The following is a 25,538-nucleotide window of genomic DNA, read 5'->3' on the forward strand; positions in this document are numbered from 1 at the left end:
CCCCACTGTGTTCAATGGCGCTTACTAACAAAGGTAAATGTGCACAGGACTGCTGCCTTATATTTTCTCAATAGGGAATCCTAGCCTAACCCATAAAATTTGTGGCAGAGGAGAATGTTATCAGTTGAATCCGTGCTCAGTAAACTACCCTCTTTTTTGATGGGGAGGGAGAGAGAAGGAGAGCAAAATGCAAAAGGAAACATCCTCAACACCGGAGGAAGCATGAATGAGGGGGGAAACACAGAATCTACAGTCGCGACCAACCACCGATCAAATTGTTTCCTTTCCCCGCCCATCTCGCCGACAGCCAATCACCAGCGAGGGGAGGAGCGAGCGAGCGAGAAAGAGAGAGACGGAGAAAGCGCGCAGCTATGTCGCAGAGGCTTGTGGGATTTGGAGTTCCTCCCTTTCCGCGAGTTCCCATAGCATAGCAGCAAGTGGTTAGCAGGATAAAAACTACAACTCCCAAGAAGGGAAAGGTTGAGAGGGAAAGCAAGCGGGGGGGGGGGGGAGACAGACGGGGAGGGAGAAAGAAAGACCCGCCGCCTGACCTAAGCGGGAGTTCTTTCTCTGCCTCGCGCGCTTGCGCCGTGGGAAGCCCTGTGAGGAGGCGGAGGCGGAGGAATAGGAAGCCGCGATTGGGACCGCCGAAGCTCGGGCTGCGAGCGAGCAGGGCCGGGAAGTGGCCCTCGGGGCGGGCTGCTGATCGGGGCGGCTGCAAGATGAGCGCCGCCAGGGAGTCCCAGCCTGAGCGCGGCCACGGAGTGAAGCGAGCGGCCTCCCCCGATGTGAATAAGGGCGGCTGGGGGGGGAAGCGGGGTTGGGAAGCGGGGGGAGGGGAGGCGGCGAGGGGGGAGGGGGAAGGGGCTTCTTCCTGTCCCGCCGCTCATCTGCGGGGCCCTTGCCCCGAGGAGAGTTGCAAAGTGGGCCGGGAGGTCAGGATCCTTTCGTCCAGCTGTGGCCCCTTTCGCCGCGCATTTTGCCACGCGGCGACGCCTCCTGTGCCCCAAGTGCGGGGAAGTTCTCCTCGCTGCTTGGCAGAGAGAAGGGACACTGTGACTGGCCTGCTCGGTGGCCCTTGTTCCCGCAAGCCCCGTCCCCCCTTTCTCCATGTTGGGATTGTACATATTGTGGTCCCCCGCCTTAGTTTTTGGGGAAAGGCATGTCCTAAGCAACCCCGAGGCGAAAGGCGCGCTTTAACAGAAGTTTAGGCCCTGGTTTGGCATGCAGAAAAGCTGTAACACGTGTAGCAGCCTCGTCTGGAGGGGGGGGGGGAGGCGTGCATCGGGCCTGTGTGTGTTATTCACGTGTGAATATTTAACCAGATATTTAATGTCAAGCGATCTAGGGGAAATAGCTGGAGAACTTTATTGCACACAAAGGTACTTTTTAAAGGGCACCTGTCAAATCAAAGCGACCCTAAGGTCCCTTGGTTTGTTCTCTGTGTTTGTGTACATCAGTTGTGGATCCTGTCCCAGCTACTGCTCAGAAGTGAGTAGAGCAACCAAAATAAAGTAAAATGTGTACCTGAGCACTAAGAATGATCAAAACAAAAAAAATTCCTTCCAGTAGCACCTTAAAGACCAACTAAGTTAGTTCTTGGTATGAGCTTTCGTGTGCATGCACACGAAAGCTCATACCAAGAACTAACTTAGTTGGTCTTTAAGGTGCTACTGGAAGGAATTTTTTTTGTTTTGACTATGGCAGACCAACACGGCTACCTATCTGTAACTGGAACTAAGAATGATGTTAGGTAGGAAATGGAGGAATGATTGGAATGCTAACCTTCCGTCCACATAAACATGGCCAAGGTGTGGTGGTGAAATGAGACCCAACTAAATCATCTGTGAAACAACTTTGAATGTCCCTGATTGAGTTAGCAAGGTTCCATGGGGAGAACAAAATACAACATTGTATGCTCACATATGCTATAAAGCATTACCTATATAACATAAACCTGTGTAAACGGAAAGTTCCCCAATGCCTAAAAGTGAGTTGAAAGCAAGGACAATGCTTTATATTATAATCATCCAAGCCATTTGTGTGGGAAGTGATGGGAGTACAAAAAAGTCTTGATATCTAAAGCCTACAGGGAGTTAAATAGCTTAATAAAATTCACAACAAATGTATCTGCAGACATGAAAGGGGACATGGGATTTATTGGGATACCACCTGCAAGGCACTTCTATTAGCCAAATAGCTGCCTTTATTTCTGAGTTCATCATGGAGGACTTGATTAATGATAGGATAAAAGCAGGACAGTCAAATTCAATGCAACATAATATATATATTTTACCGATTATTACTTTTGTAGACCCTCCCTCTCAAAAAGCTTGCATCCCCAGGCTTGGAATGTCTTTTGGAGGACTGCCACAATTGTTACCCTTTTCAATTGTGTTTCAGCAGCTTCACAGTGGATATGACACCAGCAGCTTTCATATTTTGGCCATTAGAGTCCATAGCTGCTTCTCCCTGCTGATGGTCGACATACATACATACATACATATATATATATATGTGTATGTATATATATATGCAGCACTTGTACATTGTGGGCAACTTTTGATTAATTCTATGATGTCTGAAGCAGCTTTTAATTCTATGGTTCACTTTTCTCAAAAGAGAATTTTGGTAGAGAGGGTGATGGCTTGCTTCCATTTGCTGGTGTGTTTGGCTGTGCTATAAGTGCTGCAGCCTCATATGGTAGGTTTTTGAAGGAGCTAATCACATCCAAACAGTGACAAGGTGGAAAATAGGCATATTCTTTCAGTTAATTGAAATTGTATTATTGATCCCTGATAATCCCAGTAACCAGTAAACTGCAATGATTAATTCACCCCACTTTTCAGATTGTCAACATATATTTTCATATGGTGCCAGCTACTACTTAACTGGGCTTTCCTGAAAATCATGCTTACTTTACAGGTGGTTAAATAAGCTTTGCATTTTTAGCCTCCTCCTTTTTTAAAAAAGTCTTCCTGATCTTGTTTAAACGCAGCTATAAATTTTCCACTTCCCTTGAAAGGAGCTGGTCATTTCCACAGCCTCCACAACCTGCTTCTAGGACTGTAGTTTGCTACTAGCTATTAATGGGTGCCTTCAAAAAGCTGTTGCCGTGTGGGTAGTAGCTTTGCTGATTGGGGTTAAACGATCCCCATTAACAGTGTGTGACTCTGAACTTGAATGATCATGGCTGTACCCTTAAAACAAAAGCTGTTCAGAATATATGATAAAGTAATTGAAAATGTATGCATGCAATCGACTTATCTTTCTTTTTAACGTGACCACAGGCCACCTTCTGTCTTGCAGCTTGGATCTAGCAGCTGGGAGGCAGCAGACCTGGGTAATGAAGAAAGAAAGCAAAAGTTCTTGAGACTTATGGGTGCTGCAAAGGTGAGGCTTTATCCTCCATCTAAACAGTTCATTGAACCACAGAGGAAACTTGTATAGAAGAACCTTCTAAACTTATTCTTTCACTGATCATGCTTGGTTTACTTCACTGATTTTGATAAGCATACAAGGGGTGGCAATCCGTTCATCTTGATCAAAACAAAAAAATTCCTTCCAGTAGCACCTTAAAGACCAACTAAGTTAGTTCTTGGTATGAGCTTTTGTGTGCAGTGTATCTGAAGAAGTGTGCATGCACACGAAAGCTCATACCAAGAACTAACTTAGTTGGTCTTTAAGGTGCTACTGGAAGGAATTTTTTTGTTTTGACTATGGCAGACCAACACGGCTACCTATCTGTAACCGTTCATCTTGATGTTATTGTAAGGCATGCATTATCTATGGCTGCTCTCTGAAAGGAAAAAAATAGTTGAGCTGTGGCACTCACATGTATTGGGAATAATGCTGTTGAATTTTATTATTGTTTAAACAAGCAAGTTACTATGTTTCAGTGAACATAGGGGAACAAATATTTTGCTAGTATGATTGTTAACTGATACTCTGAAGGATGAACAGAATAAATCTTAATGCAGCAGCCAGTCAAGGTTACAGCTTAATGGTTTTTCAAGTAAGATGCTTGAGACAATATGGAGAGAGTGCTGTTTCACTCTGGTCCTGCTTGTGGTTCTGCTAGATGGGTCTTTAGTCTCATCCAGCAGGGCTCATTATGTTATTAGGTAACTGGGCTCTGTAGAGGTAGGCTGATGCAGCATTTTCACAGCAAACATCCAAGTGCTTCATAGAAGATAGGATGGAAGCTAATGTCCTCAAGAAGAAAAATGTGTTTTATGATACTTGTACTTCTCATATAGTATGTGTCAGAGACTGCCTCCAGGTCCCAGCTCACAGAGGACCAACGCTAGCCAGCGGTAATATACAAAAGTCTTTATTTAAGTACATTATCCATTTTCAAACCCTAGCGTGCGTCTCTACGTCTAGACACTAGACCGGCAAAGCTCCGTCTGAATCTCCGCCCCCTGTACACCAGCTTAAGACTCTAGCCTTACTCCACCTCTTCCGTCTCTCCTTCCGCCTCTGGGTCCTACTACCCCCCGGGATCCCTTCCTTCCTGGACGCTTCGGACGCGGACCCCTCTGACTCTTCCCCCTCCCTTCGGCGGGCTTTAGGACCTGGCTCCCTATCCGGGCTGCTCACTGCGCCACTCTCTTGTAGGTTTGAACTTGGCGCGCGCGCCCTGTCTTTGACCTTCCTTTCGACTGTTTCTTCGCTCTCTGATGCAGGCGTGGCCAATCCTGACTCATGTCCTTCTGCTGACGGAGAGCTGCCTGATGCCGATACCTGGGACTCCTCCCCCCTACTGCTCTTTGGTGGGGAAGCTGGTCCCGATTTCCAACTGCTGCTCTCTGAGTCCCCTCTGGCCCCTCCTTCCTGGGGTGTTCCCCTTGGCAACCCCCTTGCTCTGACCACGGGAGCCCCTGTGAATCCTCCGATTCGCTGGAGAGACTCAGAGACCTCGGACGGCTGTCATCGCTGACATCTCCCTCGGATTCCTCCCCCTCGGTCTCTATCTCCTCCCTTTCCTGTGCCTCTGCTCCTGAGCCCCTGACAGTATGAAACTGGTTTTATGTTGGACTTCCATATTTGAATCTCTGATTATTTTTATTTTTGCTTTTATTCTTTATTTCCACCATAATTACTTTCAGCATCTGATTGTTTCATTTTATCAGTTCGGACATATGAAATGTGCATGCTAGAACATTGATATTAAACAAACAAAAAGCTGATTTTAAAACAATGACGAAGTTAATGCTGGGCATTAACAGAATGTAACTCCCTGAAAGCTGGCACAATAATTTTATGATACTTACAAATAATGTCTATTGCAAGGTAGCCCGTGGAGCATGAAAACTTACAAAGTGCTGCAGAACTCATTGTTGTGATTTGCTTCAAGAGACAGTTGTTCTCAAATAATAGCTTTTATTTTCTTTTAGAAAGAGCATACTGGCCGCCTTGTTATTGGAGACCACAGATCAACTTCTCATTTTAGAACAGGTCAGTCTAAATTAAGTGGAAGTAAGTTTATGTATCTTTTAATGAAGTGTGGCTGTTTTTCAGGAAGTCCCCTTTTTTTGGCTGAATAGCAGCTTTCTCAAGGCTACCCAGTAAGCTTCATAAAGCAAGGATTTGAACTCAAAACCATCTCTCAGGCCACTAAAACCACACTGGCTCTGTGGCAAGCTGAATGAGAGTAGGAGCACCCTACAATGTGTAACCCATTGGCCTAAGGCATACATTGTCTCTTACTTACTGGACACAGGCATGCCATGAACAAATCATGCTTTACCAACACATGTCTGGAGCTCCTGCTTCTGGATAATGTTTTTGTCTTGCCATCAAATAAGCTTCATGGATTAAATTAATTAGCTGTGCTGTTTTGGCTCACTTGAGATTTCATTAGTAATTTTCAATCGGGATTACACATCTTCTGCCATTGGTGGGAGCAACGTTTTCCCTGGGACAATTGCTTTCAAGGCTTTTGAAGCTGTTCTGTCCCTTTGTTTTAGCACATGTCTATAATGAAGCACTAGCAAGGCGATTCACATGAAGTATTCTGACTCTCAAAGGCCTTACGCTCCTGCTTTTGTGTTGTAATTAGATGTTTGTTTGTTAGTTTGACTGGATGGTAACCAACGTGTATGAACATATAGGGGAAGAAGACAAGAAGATGAATGATGAGCTAGAAACTCAGTTCCAGCAAAGCATGGATAGCACCATGTCAGGAAGGAACCGGCGGCATTGTGGACTCGGCTTCAGTGAGGTAATCATGTTTAACTTGAAATAGTGACTCAAGAAGTTGTGTTTCTCTAGAAGCCAAACACTTCCTACAGACAACACAACAGAAGCACACTTTTGTACAGTGGATGCTGCTTAAGTATGCCAAACTGTCACATACACAAGCCTATCCATTCCTTAGGCCACTGTGTGCTGAACTCAGGCCACACTTTACAACTGCTGTATGTTTGCCAATGGGCCAGTGTAGTCAGCTGCTGCAGTCTGTAAACTTTGCCCACTGGAATTGTAGGAGGTCCAGAGGGCTGGAGGTTTTCCCACGTTTACGACAAGGCATTATAATTTAGCATCACCACAGCATTCCCTTGCTTCTGCCTTGAATTCATAAGAAGATACAGCTTAGAGCAGGGATGGCTAACTCAAATCAAGCCCACAAAACTACTTTATTTGACCTTTGGAGCTGTGCCAAATTCTTACCTTCTTGTGGTAAAAGGTTTTGCCCAAAGTTTTACTCGCAAGGCAGGAGGGAATGGTTTTCAACATTTTGCCACACTTTCTTTGGGTTTTGTTTGTAATGCCTTCGCCATGCCAAAATGCACATTTCCCCATTTGTTCTGGCGCTCTTGCCTATTCCATAACTTCATCGTGAAGCTGGATTGATCACTATTTAGTTCGGTTGCGCAACAAAACATTCTGTGTTAAGTCTGGTGGCTTCCCAAATGCAGAAGTTGGCCATCCCTAGCTTAGAGCAAATGCCTGATTTTGCATGGCTAGGGGCTTATCTCTGGTGAAATGAGGCTGTAACCCTCTACCTGCTTACATGAGATTCTGATTGCATGTATATTGCGCTGTAGCGTACTTCAAAATTTTGCTATATGAAGGGGCCTCAACTTGGCTGCTTTGTTTCCTTAATAAAATGATGGATGTATCATTTGTATGCTGCCTTTCCATAGTTTGAACCCTGCTCAAGGCGGCTTACAACATGAATAGAAATGCTGTTCAGCAGCCTCAGCTTTTGTAGCTGGAGTCAAATCGGGGCCCGCACCTCCCAGGCCAGGTGGGAAAGGCCTGTAAGGTATTCCAGGACTCAGCCAAGATGCAAAGCTCATTAAGATGATTTTACATGGGTTTTGTACATGGGCTTTGTTTGTTATGTTGAAACATCAATTTTTCAGTATGACTTTTAAAAAAGGGGACGGGAAGTTTTTGCATTTTCTGTAATCTGAATTTTTCTTTTAGTTTGAAGAAGACAAGGGAGATCCAGAGGATTCAAGAGACTCTCTGGAGCCAGAAAGCTCAGAGGACTCGGAAAGTGATTCTGAGTCTGAGCAAGAAGAGGCTGCGGAATCTACTGAAAAGCACAGCGATGCTGAAGATCCTCAAGCTAAGAAAAATTCAAAAAGCAACTATAAAATGATGTTTGTTAAATCCAGTGGTACATAACTACAGATCAAACCTGCCTTTAAGCAAAGTAAGCCTTATGGTTACAGTGCAAAGTATTGGACTGCTCACAGCACAGACCTTTCTATTATGGTTTGAATAAGGCCCTTTTAGAGAGAGAATAGTGTTTGCTTTTCCATCGCCATGAAACTATTTTTATCAGCATGACTGTATCCATTTTGTTTTGTAAAGTATGAACATAAAATTGGGCTGGTTGTGGGGAGGGTGCAAGTTAGTTCTCGATCCCCTTTTACATTATTCTTCTGTCCCCCTTCCTATTCCATGATGGCTATCAAACCTTTCTTAAGCTTGTTAAAATGATTTATCGAAATGATACTTGATGTCTTTAAGTGTGGTTTATTTTTTAAAGCAGCACACTGTTTGGGTTTTGAATGATATAATTATAAAAAATGAGAATTGGAGCTCCTTTGTTTTGCTGGCATCCCAAAAGGGAACAGCATTTTAGGATGTGCCCAGCCCTGGCTTTTACTATGGTGGACTTCTAATATCAGAGCTGTGCATGCGTGTGAAAGAGATGCATGTATGAGAGAGAAACTGATTAGCCAAAGGAAGTTTGGATAAGGAATTAACAGACAAAATATTCAGTGAGGGGAGTAACCTTAACATACACATTTGTAAGTTAACTGTGTTGTATCTGTGTATACATTATTGATCTTTAAAGCTTCACTGGCAGGAACCCTGAAAAGGTTAAAGAGACTTTAACAGAGTGGGTTGAAAGGAGAGTAGGTACCTGAATGTGAAAAGTTTCAGTACTCCAGTACAAACAACCTGCCTCAATTTTCTCTTAAGTACATTAACTAACAACTATGTTTACAGTGGTACCTCGGGTTAAGTACTTAATTCGTTCCGGAGGTCCGTTCTTAACCTGAAACTGTTCTTAACCTGAAGCACCACTTTAGCTAATGGGGCCTCCCGCTGCCGTCTCGCCGCTGCCGCGTGATTTCTGTTCTCATCCTGAGGTAAAGTTCTTAATCCTAGGTTCTATTGCTGGGTTAGCAGAGTCTGTAACCTGAAGCATATGTAACCCGAGGTACCACTGTATCTAAATTATGCATTTTAATTAGTAGTACATTGGAATCATTTTTGCTTGGCTTCAGTGTGAAACCATTTTTCCTCAGAACATGATACTGTTTTGGTCTTCTACCTACATTATATTGATTTTGCATAACCATTCCAGCTAGAGCCTGCAAAGAGAGTTTGATGCTGTTGCTGTGGTTCCTCCAAATGAGTTATACCCATCCAGTGTTTTACAGAAAGTACAGTGGATGCTCGGGTTGCGAACGTGATCAGTGTGAGAGGCATGTTCGCAACCCGCAGCTGCACGTCTGCGCACGCACAGGTTGTGATTCACGCTTCTTTGTTCATGCAAAGCGCGATTTAGTGCTTCTGCACATGCGCGACCGCCAAAACCCAGACGTAACCCATTCTGGTACTTCCGGGTTGCGGTGGGTTCGTAACCCGAAAAAACGCAACCTGAAGCGTCTGTAACCCGAGGTATGACTGTACTGTGGGTAAAGTGATAGAACTAAAAGGGCTGTTTGTTGAAGGAGCTGTTCACATCAAGGATTAAAGTGGCTGTAGTCTGAAAAACTACAGTTGAGGCACGTATACCTGCCATAAAATGAGAACTGATTATTCACGGTTAGTGCTGCTTATCTAATTCACCCTCTGTTCTGGATGCCTTTCTCCATTTTCAGGATGAATAAAGAATGGCTTTCAAGCCTTCAAACAACAATAGTAGGGAAAGAAATGTCTCTCCCTGCCCCTCCACAATCAGAAAAAAACAAACTATCCCTAACTTTAAATAGCACTAATGATGCTGTTTTAGTGTTTTTCACTCCTTATCACTCTCTGAATTTTATTCCTATTTAAATAGTAAGAAATATATCAAGCAACCAAAGATGACAAATTATGATTGAGAGGAGTTCTCATTTTATGAATGAGTTGTTTAAAAAATTCAAGTTACTCTTGAAGATACTGTCTACAAGCAGCATTGCAAGTCCTGAATTTTTACTGGCTGAATAATTTTTATCTTTTTGATTCCAAAACATTTTAGTTTTAAATTTAATTGACCTTTCGTGGCATTTCTTTTTTGCTTTGCCTGTCCCCATCCTGGAAATTGCTGACAACTGATTTTCAAACTTTCTGCTTCTTATTTCCCTTGGTCAACTCAAGCTGGGTGTCTAGCTGCTAGTCTCAAGATGGGAGTGAAAGAGTCCTGTTTAGGGGAGACTTCGGTCAGGGCTGGCCTGAAACAATTCGTTGCCTGGGGCAGTGCAGCAAATGCCTTTCCCCTGCCATAGTACATAGTAATCAAGACAGATCAAGTTAATTTGGTACAGAGGCTGAGAATCCTACAAGCACCTCTTCCTCCTCCTGGCAGTAAAAGTATAACAATTATAATTGACTGCTGTTTCACAACACCCCACTCTGTCATTTTACTGAACCTAGTATGGAGGACTACAGTCCAGATACAGATTTACCTAATTTTCTCAGCATTCTCACTCCCAAGAGAAGTATCTCAGTTAAAAGAAAGGAAGGAAGAAAGGCTTCCAATTGCCAAGGGAAAACATGTTCCCACTGTGAAGGAGACCCTGTGGTCAAAAAGGAAGGGTTTTAGAAGGTGCTCTGACTTCATACAACATTTCTAGAATTTTCTATCTACTGTTCCTAAGGATCCTCAAAAAGTTTTATTTCAGAAAGCACAATTTTAGGGCAGCATCAAAGCCACAGGTCGTTCTAAGGCTAGGGTTGGGGAATTCACATCAAAAGATTGTATGCACACGTTAGTTCTCATGGCAGGAGGACTGCTCCATGGAAATCTCCTGTGGATATGCTACAGTCCCCAGAAGAGATTAAATTATGCACTGAAGCTGCCTCTATAAAATGTAGCAGACAAAGAGACTCGGCACCACTGGTAGGCTTCATAATCAAAGCTTCACATCATGGTTTGCTTTGAGTCCTTATGAACTGTCAGGAGAAACTTGAAGTAGGAACCAAGTGTTCAGGAAACATGGAAAGGCCAGGTGGTATATTTGATATGAAAAAGCAATCCACTTTTATCAGACTTTCCCCTGAATCTTAAAAGTCCTTTGCATATGGCATTTCATAAATATGTGGCTCACTTTATACAGTTATTGACCCACCTTGATAGTCACGTTGAAGATGTACTTGAGGTCAGAAGGATGACACAGAGTTGAAAAAAAGGTTTATAGCTAAGGCCACAGGGAAAAGTGTCAGGAATAATACGTAATCTGTGGTCTTAAGAGTCTTCCCCTTCCATTATTTCACAGTACATTGTATGAAAATATATTATACCATATATTAGATAAATAGATATTATAGTGATTAGTCTGGTTTTATATTGGGTGATTTTTAATTTTTTTATATATAAAAAAATATAATTACTGAAACTAGTTACAAAGTAATGATGGTTGTGTCACTCATTTTTTTCAAACTGTTTAGGCTGTTTGAAAGTTTAGCTCTCATAATTATTCTGCACTTTGGAATTCAAATTCTTTCCAAGGCTACTTCCAAGTAACATAAAAATAACAGTAGTACCTTCACAATAGAACAATGCAAGTAGGCCTATACAAAATGGTGCAGCATAGTGTGTTATGAAGGGTTCCAGACAACCAGCCATACCCTGCATGTTCCAGTTTACTTCATTCAGTTTCCTCCCCTATCTGGATTTCATCCGCACCACCAGACAGACAGTATTCCAGGCCAGTGAGCATACTGGTACTTAAGGGGCTATTTCAGAGTGTGTGTTTTTGTTTTTGATCCTCTGTTTTCCCTCCCCCTTCTTAAAGCATTGATCCCTTGGGTTGTGGTTTTGGTGTGTGGTTTTTTTGGCATTACTGTATTCTTTGGGGTCTGAGGTTGTTGAAACCGCCTTGTTTGTAGGGGTTGTGGTGGTGTTTTGGCTACATAAGGCTAAGCTCTTGGGAAATGAATTTGCTTTTAGCTTGTTCCAAGTGAGACCTGAATCATCATCCATTCAGGATTCCATTCAGTGTATGCTATTCCCCCACCCCAACAATCTGTCACCATTCCATTGCCACTGAGAATGCAGCCCTTCTTGACTTGTTTTTGTGGGTTCTTCAAGACCTACCTCTCAGCGCGCACATACGTTTTTAGGGTGCTTTCTGCACCATAGCTGGCTCTGTGGAACAGTCCAATTGTCACAGATGAGTTTTATTTATATTCTTGCCTTTTCACCCTGTTATTTTGCATTGGACAGTTGATGGAAGATAGCTCTGTTGGGGAAGTGGACAGTCCATCTTGGTCAGGCTGTGGCATCTTTGCCTGCAGCCTTGGCTCCTCTATGTTCCTGACCATAGGGGCCTGATGGGCTGGAGCAACCTCTGAGCTATTATTGCCGTACCTCCCTTGCTCTGCTTTGTTATAAAACCAAAAGACGACAAAATGAATTTCCTCTAACTCCAATCAGCCAAAGACAGCATGGCCCATAGTCAGGAATTATGGGACTTGTCCATAATATCTGGAGGGCATAACACTGGCTTCCCTGCTCCAAATCCTACCTTCACACAAACAGGCATCCTACTTACATTAGCTGAGGATTACCAACTTCACTGATTGATACCTTCAGCTTTATGGATCAGAGTAACATCATCATCATTACTACTATTTCCATTTGTATGCACATAAATATGCCCAAAGCAACCATAAGATTTCCCCAGAACAAAACACAAACCTCAGGGACTGACACAGTTCATTTTATGTTTGCCCTTTTATCTGATTTATGTTACCCATGAACTATGGCTGTACCACAGAGCCACTGCCCCATGTAGTTTGTCATATCAAAAACATGGATATTTGGATTATGGGTAATTACCATGCTAGCAAGAACCACCTGACATATTGAATATCTTTGTTAGCAACTTAAGAGACACTTTTTGCAAAGACTCCACATTTCCCCTCCATATCTCCATTCTTACTCCTTTTGTCTCAGGTTCACTGAAAAATGGGGGTGCTATTAATTCACATTCCAATTTTAACATAATTTTTAGTTTTTCATTTTTTTCTTGCTTCTTATTTAAATAAATCAGACACGTTAAAAATGCTTTTCTCCTTTGTCCTGTGCCTTGATTAGTGCCTTTATGAGATACAGTGTAGCCCACTGGCTAACTAAATGGGCCATGAAGAACATTCGCTCCAGCCGTTGTGAAATCTGTTGTTAAGAGATATTTGAGGAAAGTTTAGTACAAGCATGTCATGAATTGTTTAGCTGTCAAAATAGTCAACTGGAATGGCTGATCTCTTTCAGATACCTTTCTGTGATTCCAAAGCAGCATGCTAATGTGGCACACAGGAGTATAAAGTTCTCTCTCAAAGCATTATTTGACATTTTTATTTATTCCATAGGCCAAAAGGTTACTATTTCTCCATACCATGATACTCCTGCAACACCTCCGTTTTCTTCCTTCTTCTCAGACTTACCTGTAGTTTAAAACATTCAAAGTGTGGCTGCAGCGCAGAACACCTCAACAGACTGTATTAAAAATGCCCTTTAAAAATCCCAAAGCTTTGAACTAAAAGAAATATCTCAAGAAGTTTTCATGGAAAGTTCATCTCAGTTGGTTCAATTCAGCTACACTTAGATGCACCTTTTCAAATAATGGAAAAAAGTGTAAAGAGGTCAGACCCAATCAATACACTTGTTCAAACAGAATTCCAGGCACTGTGATGTATGTACATTTTGTGCTCTTCCTTTGTACTGTTCCACTATGAAGAAAGGTTGCTTTCACTAGTAGGCAATAAAAGTCTTAGCCTTTTGAATGCAGCTAACCAACCAATAGCAATGCATATTGGGCAAAAACATACAGCAATTTTTCCATGCCTCCTCTGTACTTCTTATAACTATGTAATTCAGACACAAACTGCATTAGCAAATGTTTTCAAATACAGAAAGACAAACAGAAATCAGAGGACTAGAGCCTCAAAAGCATGCCTTTCCAACATCTGAAGTTTGTGTCTTAGTACTGATACTATCTCTCAAGTGTACAAAATAAATTGCTATGAAAGTCACACACACACATTTTTTGAGAAAGCCATTCAAGTGAGAAAAAAAATCCTGGGTGAAGCTAACTTATTAGCTGTCAATACATTTGCTGTTTATTTTGAAACCTGTAATATTAATATTGTTTTCCTGGGACTGGCACGCATGCTAGAGAGAACTGGGAATTCATTTACCATAGTTAACAATGATCAAAGCCACAAGTGTTACTGTCCATACTTCCAGTAGCATATTGTTGCTAATAGGTGGAAACAAGAACCATTAAGTAGCAGTACACATTAGTCTGAACCTGGACTACGTGTAAATAAGAGACACTAATGATAGTAACTGGCGGTCCCATAACTCATGAAGTATATTTAAGAAAAGCAACGACAGATAGAATATTCTGAGGGGAGTGAGCAAGTGCCAGAAACTTTCTGCAAACTCTAAACAACTTTTCTCCAATCTTGCAAGCGGATGAAATTGTGAGTGGGTGGGAAACAGGAAAATACTTCCAGAATTTGCTGTGTGCTTCTGAACTCTGTAGGTCCTTTGAGTTGGCGTTGGGCCAATTCAAGCTTTTCCTAACAGTAAAAGATGGCCTTTGGAAGAGGGGATAGGTAGCTATGACTCGATTGATGGAGAATTTCAGTCAGCTCTTGAAAAGCATCTTTGGACCCCAAGTATTGTAATAACTACAGACTCTTTTGGGTAAGGCACTAAAGAATATATTGGATGAGACTGACCATCTGGATGACCATTGTACTTGGTTTCAGTGCAGAAACTGCCTGGGCCATGGCCTATGCCAGGTGAAAGACAGAGAGTAGGGCCAATCAGAGTCTGCACCAAGCTAGGAGGCAGAATAGCAAAGAGGCACTTTTTCATACCCTCCCCAATTTCCACCCTGGCTACTGCGAGTGGTTGGGCTGTGGATGCAGTGATCATTACACTGCTACATTAAGCCCTACTCCGGCTGGGCAGGTCTTTGGATTGCTGCCTAACACTCATTGAAAGCAACGGGGCTTAAAAAAATAAATGTATCACCAGGTATTCAGCAAAAAATCCTCTTCTCACACACACCCTTAATTTGTTCTGTGTTTCCCCCCCGTTTTCCTGCTCGAGAGCAGATCTGGAGCGGAATCGTTAGAAGAGAGGGTAAGGAAGTTCCACTGAGGTAATATCCATTGCTAACTTTGACCAGTTTTGGGGAAGCATTATGATATATTCAGCTCATTAGCCCAGGGAATGTATCCTGCTGTTGCCCTTTGGATTGTGAGGTGGCTACAATAGCTTGCAGTGTCATGGCACAGAATTCCCATGGCTGGATTGTCCAGTTTAATTTAAGTTTCACCTGATAGCACTATAAAACAGAGAATATTTTCTAAGAAGCTTAACTTTGAGCTTCCCTTCACCACCTCTGGATTTTTAATGGTCACAACATTTACATGCATACCTAGTTCTCAAATAAAGCGGTCTTCTCATTCATATTGTGGCATTCAACAGTTCTGAGTTTGATCAAACTCAGAATTATCCAGAGTGTGAAGCAAGACATTGTGCAACTTGGATGTGGGTCCCTTGCTACTGACGTATTTAAAATTCCAACCGGTTGCCTTGCCAGACATTTCTTTGGTTAATGCCTTATGCCTATTACAGGACAAGAGTGTCTGTGTAACACATTGCCACAATTACAAATGAAGACTGACAAGTTTCTGTATACACAATATGCACGTTATTCTAACTATTTAAAATTCACATTAAATCAAGTGTCAAAAACATGGCAGATGAGAAAATACATTTGCAACTTAGAAAAGAAGCAATGTTTAGGCTGAAGTAAGGCTATTTAAAGCAAATTTGATGGGTTTTAGACACAATAAATTACTTTCCTGTGATGCAGTCTTGGACTGCAACCTTATTCACATGGGAACAAGCCCCATTGAACTCACCCTTACATTTGAGTATAAGATTACCCTGTTAAGCATCAGATAACATTCGCAGGTTTGTATTCTAAAACTATGCCTGGTATGACTCTAGCAATTACCGTATTCACATGCACAAGTGCGTGTTACTGATAAGTAGAAGAAAAGTGGGGGGAGACTGATACACACCCTGGAACAGAATGCCACAGTGCAAAGTTTCACATCTTCCAGAAAATTAACACAATAATTCAAAAACAATTATTGTGGATGCTTACGAAGCATTTATGCCACGAACTGGCAGGACACTGAGGAAGGGGAGGAGGATACGGATGAGGTGCGTAGCCACGACTGACACAAACTGGGACAAGAGGAAGACAGGGAAGGTGAGGTTGGGGACTTAGCAGGTACTCACAGGACATTGGAGGACATTGAAGGGGCAGCTGACAGTTCATGGAAGCCAGAGGAAGGTGCCCTCTAGGAGAATGAGACAGGCAAGGGAACACAGCCCAGCACACTAGTGGACCAGGTGAGGACTATGAGGTTCGTTAGGTCTGGGAGGAGGTTTGTGGTCCCTCAGCTGCATTAGGCTCAGTGCAGGTGAGGATCACATGCCTCGTCAAGTGGAGAGGCCCAGCTGCTCAGCAGGAGCAAACACAGATGCAGCAATCAAGATTGAGAAGGATAAAAGGGAAGCAAGGCAAAAGCCTCTGTGTCTGCTCAGCTCTCTCTGCTGATGGGCCAGAGCTTGGCAGCTTTTGGACTGTGATTTTGGGACTGACCCCCAGGTGTTCCAACCCTGGGTCTTCTGCAAAGCCAGGAACCTGGCCTGATGGTTTGACTTTGGAACTTGCTCTTTGCATTGGACTTGGACCTGTATTTGACCATTTGGACTGTCTGCCTATCTAGCGTTGCCCTTGGGACTGTGTGCACTATCACGACTTACCTCTGGGTATGCCAGGGTTCAGGGCAATTTATTTAGTGCCACAGTGACCAAGAACAGAGAAACAACAGCTTGACAGTATAGGGTTATACTTGAACAAATATAATCAGTGATACATTCAGTTGTATCTGCAACCAACCCAAAAGCCACTCTGGAACTTCCGAAAGCTCAGTGTAAATTGTAGCATGTCCTATTGGATGCACTTAGCCATCCTGTGAGTTGCCCAAGACCATTCAGCAAGGCTCTATCTGGGGCTCCTACATCCAAATCCAATTTACTGCACCAAAATGCTATTTTGTATTATGGAATCACCTTCTCTTCCAGCAGTGCAATCTCTATGATGTGGTGATAAAGAATGAGCCAGGAGTTAGAGACACTCACCAAGCACTACAGCATTGTATATGAACAGTAAAAATACAGTATTAGGGATGGGTTCAAATCCTACTGTTCAGGAAAAACCTCTCACAGAGTTTACTGTGGACTTCAATCAGTGCTAGTAACACCAGTAAGTAAAAGTCAAGCCAAGCCAAGCCCAAATTAGATGAACCATATCTGAACATCCAAAGGCAGTTCCAGTGTTATGTTAATAGTTTAATATGTACATTTACATTTTCCCCAAACTGTTACATTTTATTTAAATTAATGTTTTCTGGCAAAATATTTATTTCTACATTTTAATAAAGGCAAAAATAAAATAATTTCATTTTGGCAAAATGTTACAGACTTGACACAGGCAGTATTCAGTTAGTAAAAAATAGACTCCATTTTCTAAATACATTTCTCAAGAATAGCTTCCAAGCATAGTCAAAATAGAGTAAGATTTTTTTATTTGATAATTTTAAACACCATCACAGTTACTTTTTTGATAAGAGCAATAAGTTAGGTGGAGACTGAGGACTGGATCTAGACTTTTACCTTCCACAGATGGAAAGGCTTCTGTATATGGAAGGCTTTGATCTATCCGATGGATCCCAGCAGCAGAAAGAGGCAGGTGACATTTTCCAATTTTTCCTATCTCCTGCAGGTCTCCCAGCCCTCCAGAACAGTGTGAGGGGGCACTGGGGGCTGAAGAGGGAATTGCCAAAATTTGTCTCCAGCATCTCTATCTTCAAGAGGAGAAGCGAAGTCTGGATCCAACACTTTTAAATAACTTCCCAATATCTTACTAATGGCGGGGGGGGGGGGGACTTTTCTTTTTGTGAAACTTTTCTTCAAGCTAAATGGCAACTGCTGAAGTAGACATTCCTAAATCCATCTCTGAACTGCCCTTAACAAAAGGAAGTGGAAAACTGGAATTGTATTAGAATGGATTTGTCACCACTTCAAGAGACACAGATAACAAGAATGAGTTTGAGAAAAAAGGTTAAAGCCACTACACACGTGGGTTTGTCTTACAGAGAGAGAATTTATGAGTAGGAAAAATTATCTACCCTGTCATTTCCCCACAAGCGTACAGGTTGAATACACAGGTCGACAAACACAAAGTTGCAAAAGAAAATTGTTCTTTAACACAGACCTGCTTTTAGTGTAATCATATCTAACCTCTTCCTCAGACTAGCTTCTGCATCTCTTTCTCTCAAAGTGTTAATAAATTAATCCAGACTTAACCCTACCCACCACTTCCTGAACACTTGAATTTGTCACATTTATTTTGACCATTCCATCCCAATCAATTGTGTGGGCCAGTATCCAGAGAGATTATCTGACCATACCAAAAGACCTGCATGCTCCCCAGGAGGACTTCACTGAATGGCAGCATCACCTCATTAGTTTGCCATGCAGTGCAGGGAACTGCTGTACAAAAACAAAGTAAGTCCTGTTCACACAATGACTTCTGCTAGTGCAACAGAACTTCTCCTTCATTTCCTTCTCCTGCATGTCTCCCCATCTTTTCTGGACACTCCCCCAACCCTCTGAAACAGGGAGAGGAAAAGGAAGGGAAGTGCATTGCACCAGTGGAGGTCCTTCCACAAACAAGACAACCTCACTGGCTACTACCAATTATCTCCAGTTAGTCTACATCTCTTATCTCTTATCTGGGAGACTAACAGGGCAGTGACATCCTAAACAAATTCTGCACACATTTAATGCCTAAAGCACACCCCACATATACTGTAAAACTCATTAATAATTGCTAATGATAAGAAAGCCTGTAACTGACTATGGAACCTCATGAGCATCGGGTTTTCCCCTTTTTCATCTACGAGAAGGCAAAGTTCTCCATTGTTCACATAGAATTTTATCAGAAAAGAGACTGGGAAGATTTTGCAGTTGCAGACTTCTGCGTCATGGCAAAGTACTGCAACAACTAGCTGCCAATCTATATACTGCACTCCCCACAGCATGGCCAGTCAGACAGCCTCTACATTGCAAGTGTTCTGCACCTGCAGGTCTAGAACAGCTTACAATGTGCATATCTAACACTGCTTGGAGATCTTCATGAGTCTTCACTGCTGCTGGATATTCCTAGTGGTAGGTGGGGGATGGAATGTAGGCTGTCCTCAAAATGAATAGGTGGTTTGCAGCAAAGTCCATGAAGCAAGTGTAATATATAGACCAGCAGTAAGACAAGTCTGCTCACCCTTTGGGTGTGGCGGTGTTGTGGCTGGGTCCTGATGCGCCACACCACACTCTAGAGGAAGCCCTGTTTGTTGGGGGCTTCCCAGCTGGCGAGGCAGCCAGGCCTAGTCTCACTGGCTGGACCTTGGTTTCAGGCCTGCCCAAATTCAGCCAATCAATGGCAGGCCTGTGAGGTGGACACCTCCCTGTGGGTGGGCCTGTGGAAACATCGGATTCCTCCAGGTCCACTCCTGGGGAATAAAAGGCAGCCTATCTCGGCCTCCTACTTGCAGTTCTAATAGCTTACACCATTGTTACAAAATACTTCAAATGAGTTGATATCATTCTTGCATATCTTCTGTATCAAAGGAGTGCACTATAGCAGAATGCCGCAGTAAATATGACAATGCACTGAATTATGTGTGAATTCATTTTGAATTCACTCAGTATGAACAGCGCATTGGCTGTTGCAAAGCACACACTGTTGAGTACACACACACACACACACACACACACACACACACACACACTTTCAAGTAAAAAAGCACCAGCATCTCATGAACTCTCTCTCCAGTTGTGCCAGCCTTTTGTCCAAGACTCAAGAAAATATACTTGAAAGTTTTAGCAAAACTGAGGGCATCAGCTGAATTACTATACAAAGTTAACAACAACTGATAGCAAATCATTTTTTGCTTTTTGTTGTTGAAAACGTTAATTAAAAAAGAATATAGATGTAAAATTATACATTCTATTAATATTTGCATTGCTCACTTTACATATTTCAGTTTCCATGGGTGATCCAGTCCCATCTCAGGTGCAGCACCCATGTGCAGAAAAGGGCTCAAAAGACCAGTTTCTCTTCACTCCCTCTTCTTGTCTTTGCACAAGCTATTATAGGGAATTGGAGGTTTTGTGCATACCCCCTGCTCTCCCTCTCTGCATGACACAAGTTACTCAAGCTCAGAGCATGAGTAACTCATGTTTAGGCAAAAAGAGTGAAAGGTGCTCCAGATCTCACATTCCACTTAATGGCCAGTCATGCTTCAGCTCTTAAGGAGGGAAGTAGGGAGTAGGAATAGAGGCTCTATTGACCTCTATGATAACCCTCTGTAGTTCACAGATGCTTCATCCGCAGTGGGATAGAAACCAGATCACATTCAAAATATTTCAGTGCCCACACCCTAAGTTAAAGAGAAAAATATATATTTGAAATAGTAACTGGACAATGTTTGCTTGGACTAAGCTACGTAATAAAAGGACAGTGACATACAACTATTAGCAATGTTTTGTACCTGCCTTTTGCTCTTTGCATGGGATTCCAGAACCATTGAAATTTTGAATATTTCAGTAAAATTTTATCTGACTGATAATCAGTAGTAACAAATGTATTATAAACCCTGAAAAAATAGGAAAAGATTTCATTATTCCTACCTAAATGCTATGTGCTTCCGAAAATCTTCCTTTTTAAAAAAAGAAGCTAAAAACATCCACCTGCCTTTATTGCATGCATCCAAACTTTTAAATGAATGCAGCCCTTTAAAAAACCCAACCAACCACAAATCATATATATATATATATATATATAGTTTCTAAAAATACATTGGCTCACAATCCGGCACTTTAAAGCATTAGGACCTATTAACATCAACAGGAATTGAATGCAGTCGATTGTGCAGGGTTGTAACCAATGCCAATATACAATGTCAATATATAATATAGTATATTAAAAGTGCTGTTTATATAAACAATTGTTCTTTTTGTACAAAACTTTTTCTGTGCAGTTATTATTTGTAATGTGTGTTCAAATAAAAAATAAACAAGAGAGAAAGCTAATGTAGGGAAGTCTTCCTCCGTGCTGCTCTCTTCTTCAAGTGGTTGTTACGGGTTTGTATCAGGGATCAGCGTTCATTTACTGCTTTGGCTAGTTTGAAGAGAAACAATGAAGTTAGATATTATTGCAACAGGTTTAGCACACACATCCACAAAAGGATGAATCCATCAATATCCTTTAATGGCATGCTAATGGATGTTTCATGAACACTAGGTGCTTCAGAAAGTTTGTAAATGTAGCCAAATAAGCATACTGCTTACAATATACCTTGATACTACATAGGCAATGGAGAATGCAATCAATACTTTCCCTGTTCAAACTAATTGTTTTGCTTCACCTCTAAACTGAAGTTTCTTAGTCTTTGAAGAAGGAAAGAGGATATTATCAGTGAAGCTGAAGGCTTGTTTTGGGTACTTTCACTCACTGAGATATGTCTATATTATGTGAAGAACACTGCCCATAAAACCTTTAAAACCATTTTGATTAAATATGGTGGGTTTTGGTGATCAGGATTAAGAGTATACTAAAGGGGGGGAATGCCCATCTCGTTCCCATGGCAGCTTGAGGAATTCCTGAATAATGTCACAGTGATTTATTTGTTCTTTTTAATATCCTCCCCTCCCTCCCAAATGGGAGCACAGAGCAACCAAAGTAATAAAACAATGTATTAATCACAAAAGCATTTAAACATCCTCAACAATGAAAAATACCCTCCTCAGGCCTGGACAAATAGGTCAGTTATGATTGCCCTCCTAAAGTAAGGTCTGTCTCATTTTGACAAACCATTTTAAAAGAAGAACTTGAGAAGTTTAAGTCTGGGACAGCAATCTTGAGAAGTTTAAGTCTGGTACAGCAATCTGTGACAGTGTAAACAGTGACTTCTGGGCCCTTGTTAATATTTTCTTCAGATGATTTCCTAAGATTTAACAGTAAAGAGCTCCAAAATTATAATAGTGCTCATAACACAAAGTTCTTTTGAAATCTTATACTTGTACTGATAAGAAGGAATCCTTAAAATTATAAATTGTGAAATTGTAGGTGGAATTAAAGAGGAGTTATATGCCAAACTGCACCATGGAAGAGAAATGGGAATACAGAGGGAAATGAAATTTCCTTTTGTAGAATAATTACAATTGCTATAATTGTGGCAAAAATAGATGCTTCAATTCATGGCAAAGATTTCTCATATGGAAAATTATGGAATCAACAGGTTAGGAAAATGACAGAAATCATTTAACATAGAACTATTCCCCCCCACCAGCTATTCCGTTACTTTGTCATTTGATGGAGGCTTTTTCCTAGACCCAGCCCACCAGTAAAGGTAAAGGTAAAGGGACCCCCGACCGTTAGGTCCAGTCGTGGACGACTCTGGGGTTGTGGCGCTCATCTCGCTTTACTGGCCAAAGGAGCTGGTGTACAGCTTCCGGGTCATGTGGCCAGCATGACTAAGCCGCTTCTGGCAAACCAGAGCAGCGCACGGAAACACAGTTTACCTTCCCGCCGGAGCGGTACCTATTTATCTACTTGCACTTTGATGTGCATTCAAACTGCTAGGTTGCAAGAGCTGGGACCGAGCAACGGGAGCTCAACCCATCACGGGAATTCGAACCGCCGACCTTCTGGATCGGCAAGCCCTAGGCTCTGTGGTTTAGACCACAGCGCCACCCACGTCCCACCAGTAGTATGTTTCAAACGGTTCTAATTTTCCATTTAATACAGGAAGGGATTATTTGTGCCATTTAGCACATGTGCTGCATTAGATACCTTTTTAAAGGTGTAATCTTTAGTACATTGCTGATGAAATGCCACATCTAAACATTTCTCTTTAAACTTTACATCATAGTGATGAGGCAATCAAAATCCCAAACTCACAGCAATTACTGAACATTTCTATGAGCTCATATATATTTCATAATGTAATTTTTAATAGCAGGAGGCAGGAATCTTTTAGATCACTAAAGTCTGCATGCATTAATTAGGGTTACGTTTACACTTAAAGATCAAGTTAGCTACCAACAATGTTAAAACATACAATTAATGACAAAATAAGCAGCCAAGAGCAGTTAGTTCTTACTTTCAAGATGCTTAGACAAATGTGTAGTGAAATCCATTGCTTAAGGGGGGTGGCTGAGGTACAGAAGGTGAGGGTGCTTTAGATGGATAGGTCAATTGCGGAGCTAGAAGGGATCATACAAAGGAATTAGGCACCGTGATTTTACAGTCACACACAACAGACACGTGGGCTGGAATACAAGACAGCAGGGTCAGCAGCCAGTGCAGCTAGGTCTTTTTAGTACTGTGCATTAATAATAATAAGAATAATAATAATAATAATAATAATAATAATAATAATAATAATAATAATTTTATTGTTTAGACTCCGCCCATTTGGTTGGGTTTCCCCACCACTCTGAGCGACTTTCAGCATATCTAAAAACAAAAAACATCAAGTGTAAAAAACTTCCCAATACAAGGCTGCCTTCAGATGTCTTCTAAAAGTTGTGTAATTCTTTATCTCTTTGAAATCTGAAGGGAGGACATTCCACAGGGAGGGTGCCACTCCTGAGAAGGCCCTCTGCCTGGTTCCCTGTTGTTTTTCTTCTCACAGTGAGGGAACCAGCATGAAACCCTCGGAGGAGGACCTCAGTGTCTGGGCTGAATGATGGGGGTGGAGATGCTCCTTCAGGTATATTGGGCTGAGGCCGTTTAGGGCTGTAAAGGTCAGCACCAACACTTTGAATTGTGCTCGGAAATGTACTGGGAGCCAGTGAAGATCCTTTAGGACCAGTGTTATATGGTCCCAGTGGCCGCTCCCAGTCACCAGTCCAGCTGCTGCATTCTGATTTGGTGTCCAACCCATGTTCGTTCTGACTCACGGCACTCCAGCCGTCTTAGCGACTGTTTCATTGCCCTCAACTCCAGGGAAAACCACAGGGCTGTCCAGGCTCCATGCAATCGGAGAGGGCGCTTCAGAGCCAGACAGTCAATAGCCCTGGTTAACTCCGCATTCTAGTGGGCCACCAGGAAATCAGCTGAAAGGCCATGAGCATGGGATAAAACACCCCCTATTACTCTCTGGAAACCATTTGGATTCATTAAGTGGCGTGGGCAGGCCATCCAAATCGGTCCCACTTCCCTGCAGAGGGGAAAGGTCATGGAGAAGTAAACAAATTCTGTGCCTAGGTATGCCAAATTCTGCAACAAAAAAGCCAGTTCCTGCAATGTTAAAAATGACTGAAAATTCTCCCAACTTGCTTGTTTAAGCTTTCTGCCTGTACAAAAAGAGGATGGGGAGCTCCACTCCCTGACCTGTAGAAATATTGCTCAGTACTGCCCCCCCAAAAAAACGTTTCTTCTCTTCACCCCAGCGCTCCCTTTCCTCTCTTGGCACTGGAGTAGGGAGGAACTGTTTTCTGAGCTCTATAACCTTGCAGTGACACTATGCCAAATGAGGCAGCAGTGCTTCTGCATGGTAAGTGAAGGAAGATGTGCTCAATTTGGCATGGGGAGAGAGGGGGTGGCACCAGAAGCAGATTTGTGGGTTGGGTGCAGCCTGCAGTTTTGCAACCCCTGCCCTAGTGATGTATCAAAGTCTCAACCTGAATATCTACAGAATTCCTGTTTTGTGCCTCGACTTTTCATGGCTGATGTAAAGCAGGCAGTAGGACTTTGCAATCATGCAAGGTTTTTTAAAAACAAACAAAACAAAAACTTGTCAGTCAATATTTACAGGAATTACCAAAAAACCCTGGATATTATATTTTGGTGATTTTATTGTGTTGTGATTCAAAATTGTTGTTACTTTTCCTGAGTATGGGATAGAAACTGAAATCAGTAAATAAAACATAAAGTCACCTGGGAAGGCTGCAGGCCCTGCTAGACAAACTGAGAAGAATGTGCTATATTAGTAATGTACTGAAAGCACTGAGCTACAAGGAAAATGTAATTAGCGATAACATCTTCATCTGCTGTTTCTGGCTCATGCTGTTTGTCTAATGTACATTGTGCAAATATTAAAGTTTTTGGTTTTACTACACTAGGTTCTACGAAAATTAAAACCACTAAAATATCAATAATAATTTGAAAAATCAAATGCGTTCACCAATTTTAAATCTTGGAACAGTACTACAAGTTAGTCCAGATTCACTACTTCATTTTTATGCCTTTTCTACTTGAGCATTCTACATACATGGGCAGAGAAACAGATGAGAAGATGGAGTGCAAGATATAACAGTTAAACATAGGCTTGCAGGGAATGGGAAACAAAGGTGGAATTTTACCCCTTGAGTAACGAATCATTCAGCACAGTCTGATCCATTTCGAAGCCGTATTGTGCAGGCAAGTACAGAGAGAACCTGCCAGCACAGCTGTACACACAGGGGCTGCTTTGACATAATGCTGAATAATGCAATTTAATTTCCAGTCGTCAAACTTCTATCCAGGCTGTTTAAAAAAATGGTGTCCCTAACAACTTGATACAGTATTTGCCATTTCAGTTCCAAATCAGAGTAGTAAAAATTTCGTGTATTAAGACAACAATGTCATGCTACTGTTTTAGAAGATATGGAACCATGGTAGAGCGATTCCCAGTAAATATATATATATGTCATGTAC

At 42.0% G+C, this 25,538-nt stretch overlaps 2 protein-coding genes across 17 annotated transcripts in view; one reads left to right on the forward strand and one right to left on the reverse strand.

Moving 5' to 3' along the window:
• The first annotated feature begins 544 nt into the window (after positions 1-544).
• On the forward strand, positions 545-7,974 carry C1H11orf58 (chromosome 1 C11orf58 homolog). 2 transcript variants are annotated; one of them, XM_028732419.2, is made up of 5 exons: positions 545-788; positions 3,291-3,393; positions 5,400-5,460; positions 6,117-6,226; positions 7,438-7,974. In XM_028732419.2, coding segments are annotated over exons 1-5 (480 nt in total). In that variant the 5' UTR covers positions 545-786; the 3' UTR covers positions 7,642-7,974. The 2 variants fall into 2 exon arrangements, with proteins under 2 accessions (XP_028588252.1, XP_028588245.1); XM_028732412.2 differs by having other exon boundaries at positions 548-788; positions 3,310-3,393.
• Positions 7,975-17,104: 9,130 nt separating this feature from the next.
• The window catches only part of PLEKHA7 (pleckstrin homology domain containing A7), a 147,597-nt gene continuing 139,163 nt past the window's right edge, over positions 17,105-25,538 (reverse strand). For 13 of the 15 annotated variants that reach the window (XM_077930897.1, XM_077930902.1, XM_028732465.2 and 10 more), the window contains 2 exons: positions 22,999-23,101; positions 17,105-21,014 (listed from right to left, as the gene is read on the reverse strand). In XM_077930897.1, coding sequence (XP_077787023.1) covers positions 23,010-23,101 — 92 coding nt within the window. In that variant the 3' untranslated portion in view covers positions 17,105-21,014; positions 22,999-23,009. The remainder of the gene's footprint in view (positions 21,015-22,998; positions 23,102-25,538) is intronic. The other 2 variants (XM_077930899.1, XM_077930901.1) reach the window with 1 other exon arrangement.

This window comes from Podarcis muralis, chromosome 1, assembly GCF_964188315.1.
Source record: "Podarcis muralis chromosome 1, rPodMur119.hap1.1, whole genome shotgun sequence".
In the NCBI taxonomy this organism is placed as follows: Eukaryota; Metazoa; Chordata; class Lepidosauria; order Squamata; family Lacertidae; genus Podarcis; species Podarcis muralis.

Coding starts and splice junctions, on each gene's coding strand:
- C1H11orf58 (XM_028732412.2), top strand. CDS start 723: ATGAGCGCCGCCAGGGAGTCCCAGCCTGAGCGCGGCCACGGAGTGAAG. Junction 789..3,309: donor AGCGAGCGGCCTCCCCCGAT/GTGAATAAGGGC, acceptor TCTGTCTTGCAG/CTTGGATCTAGCAGCTGGGA. Junction 6,227..7,437: donor GTGGACTCGGCTTCAGTGAG/GTAATCATGTTT, acceptor TTTTTCTTTTAG/TTTGAAGAAGACAAGGGAGA.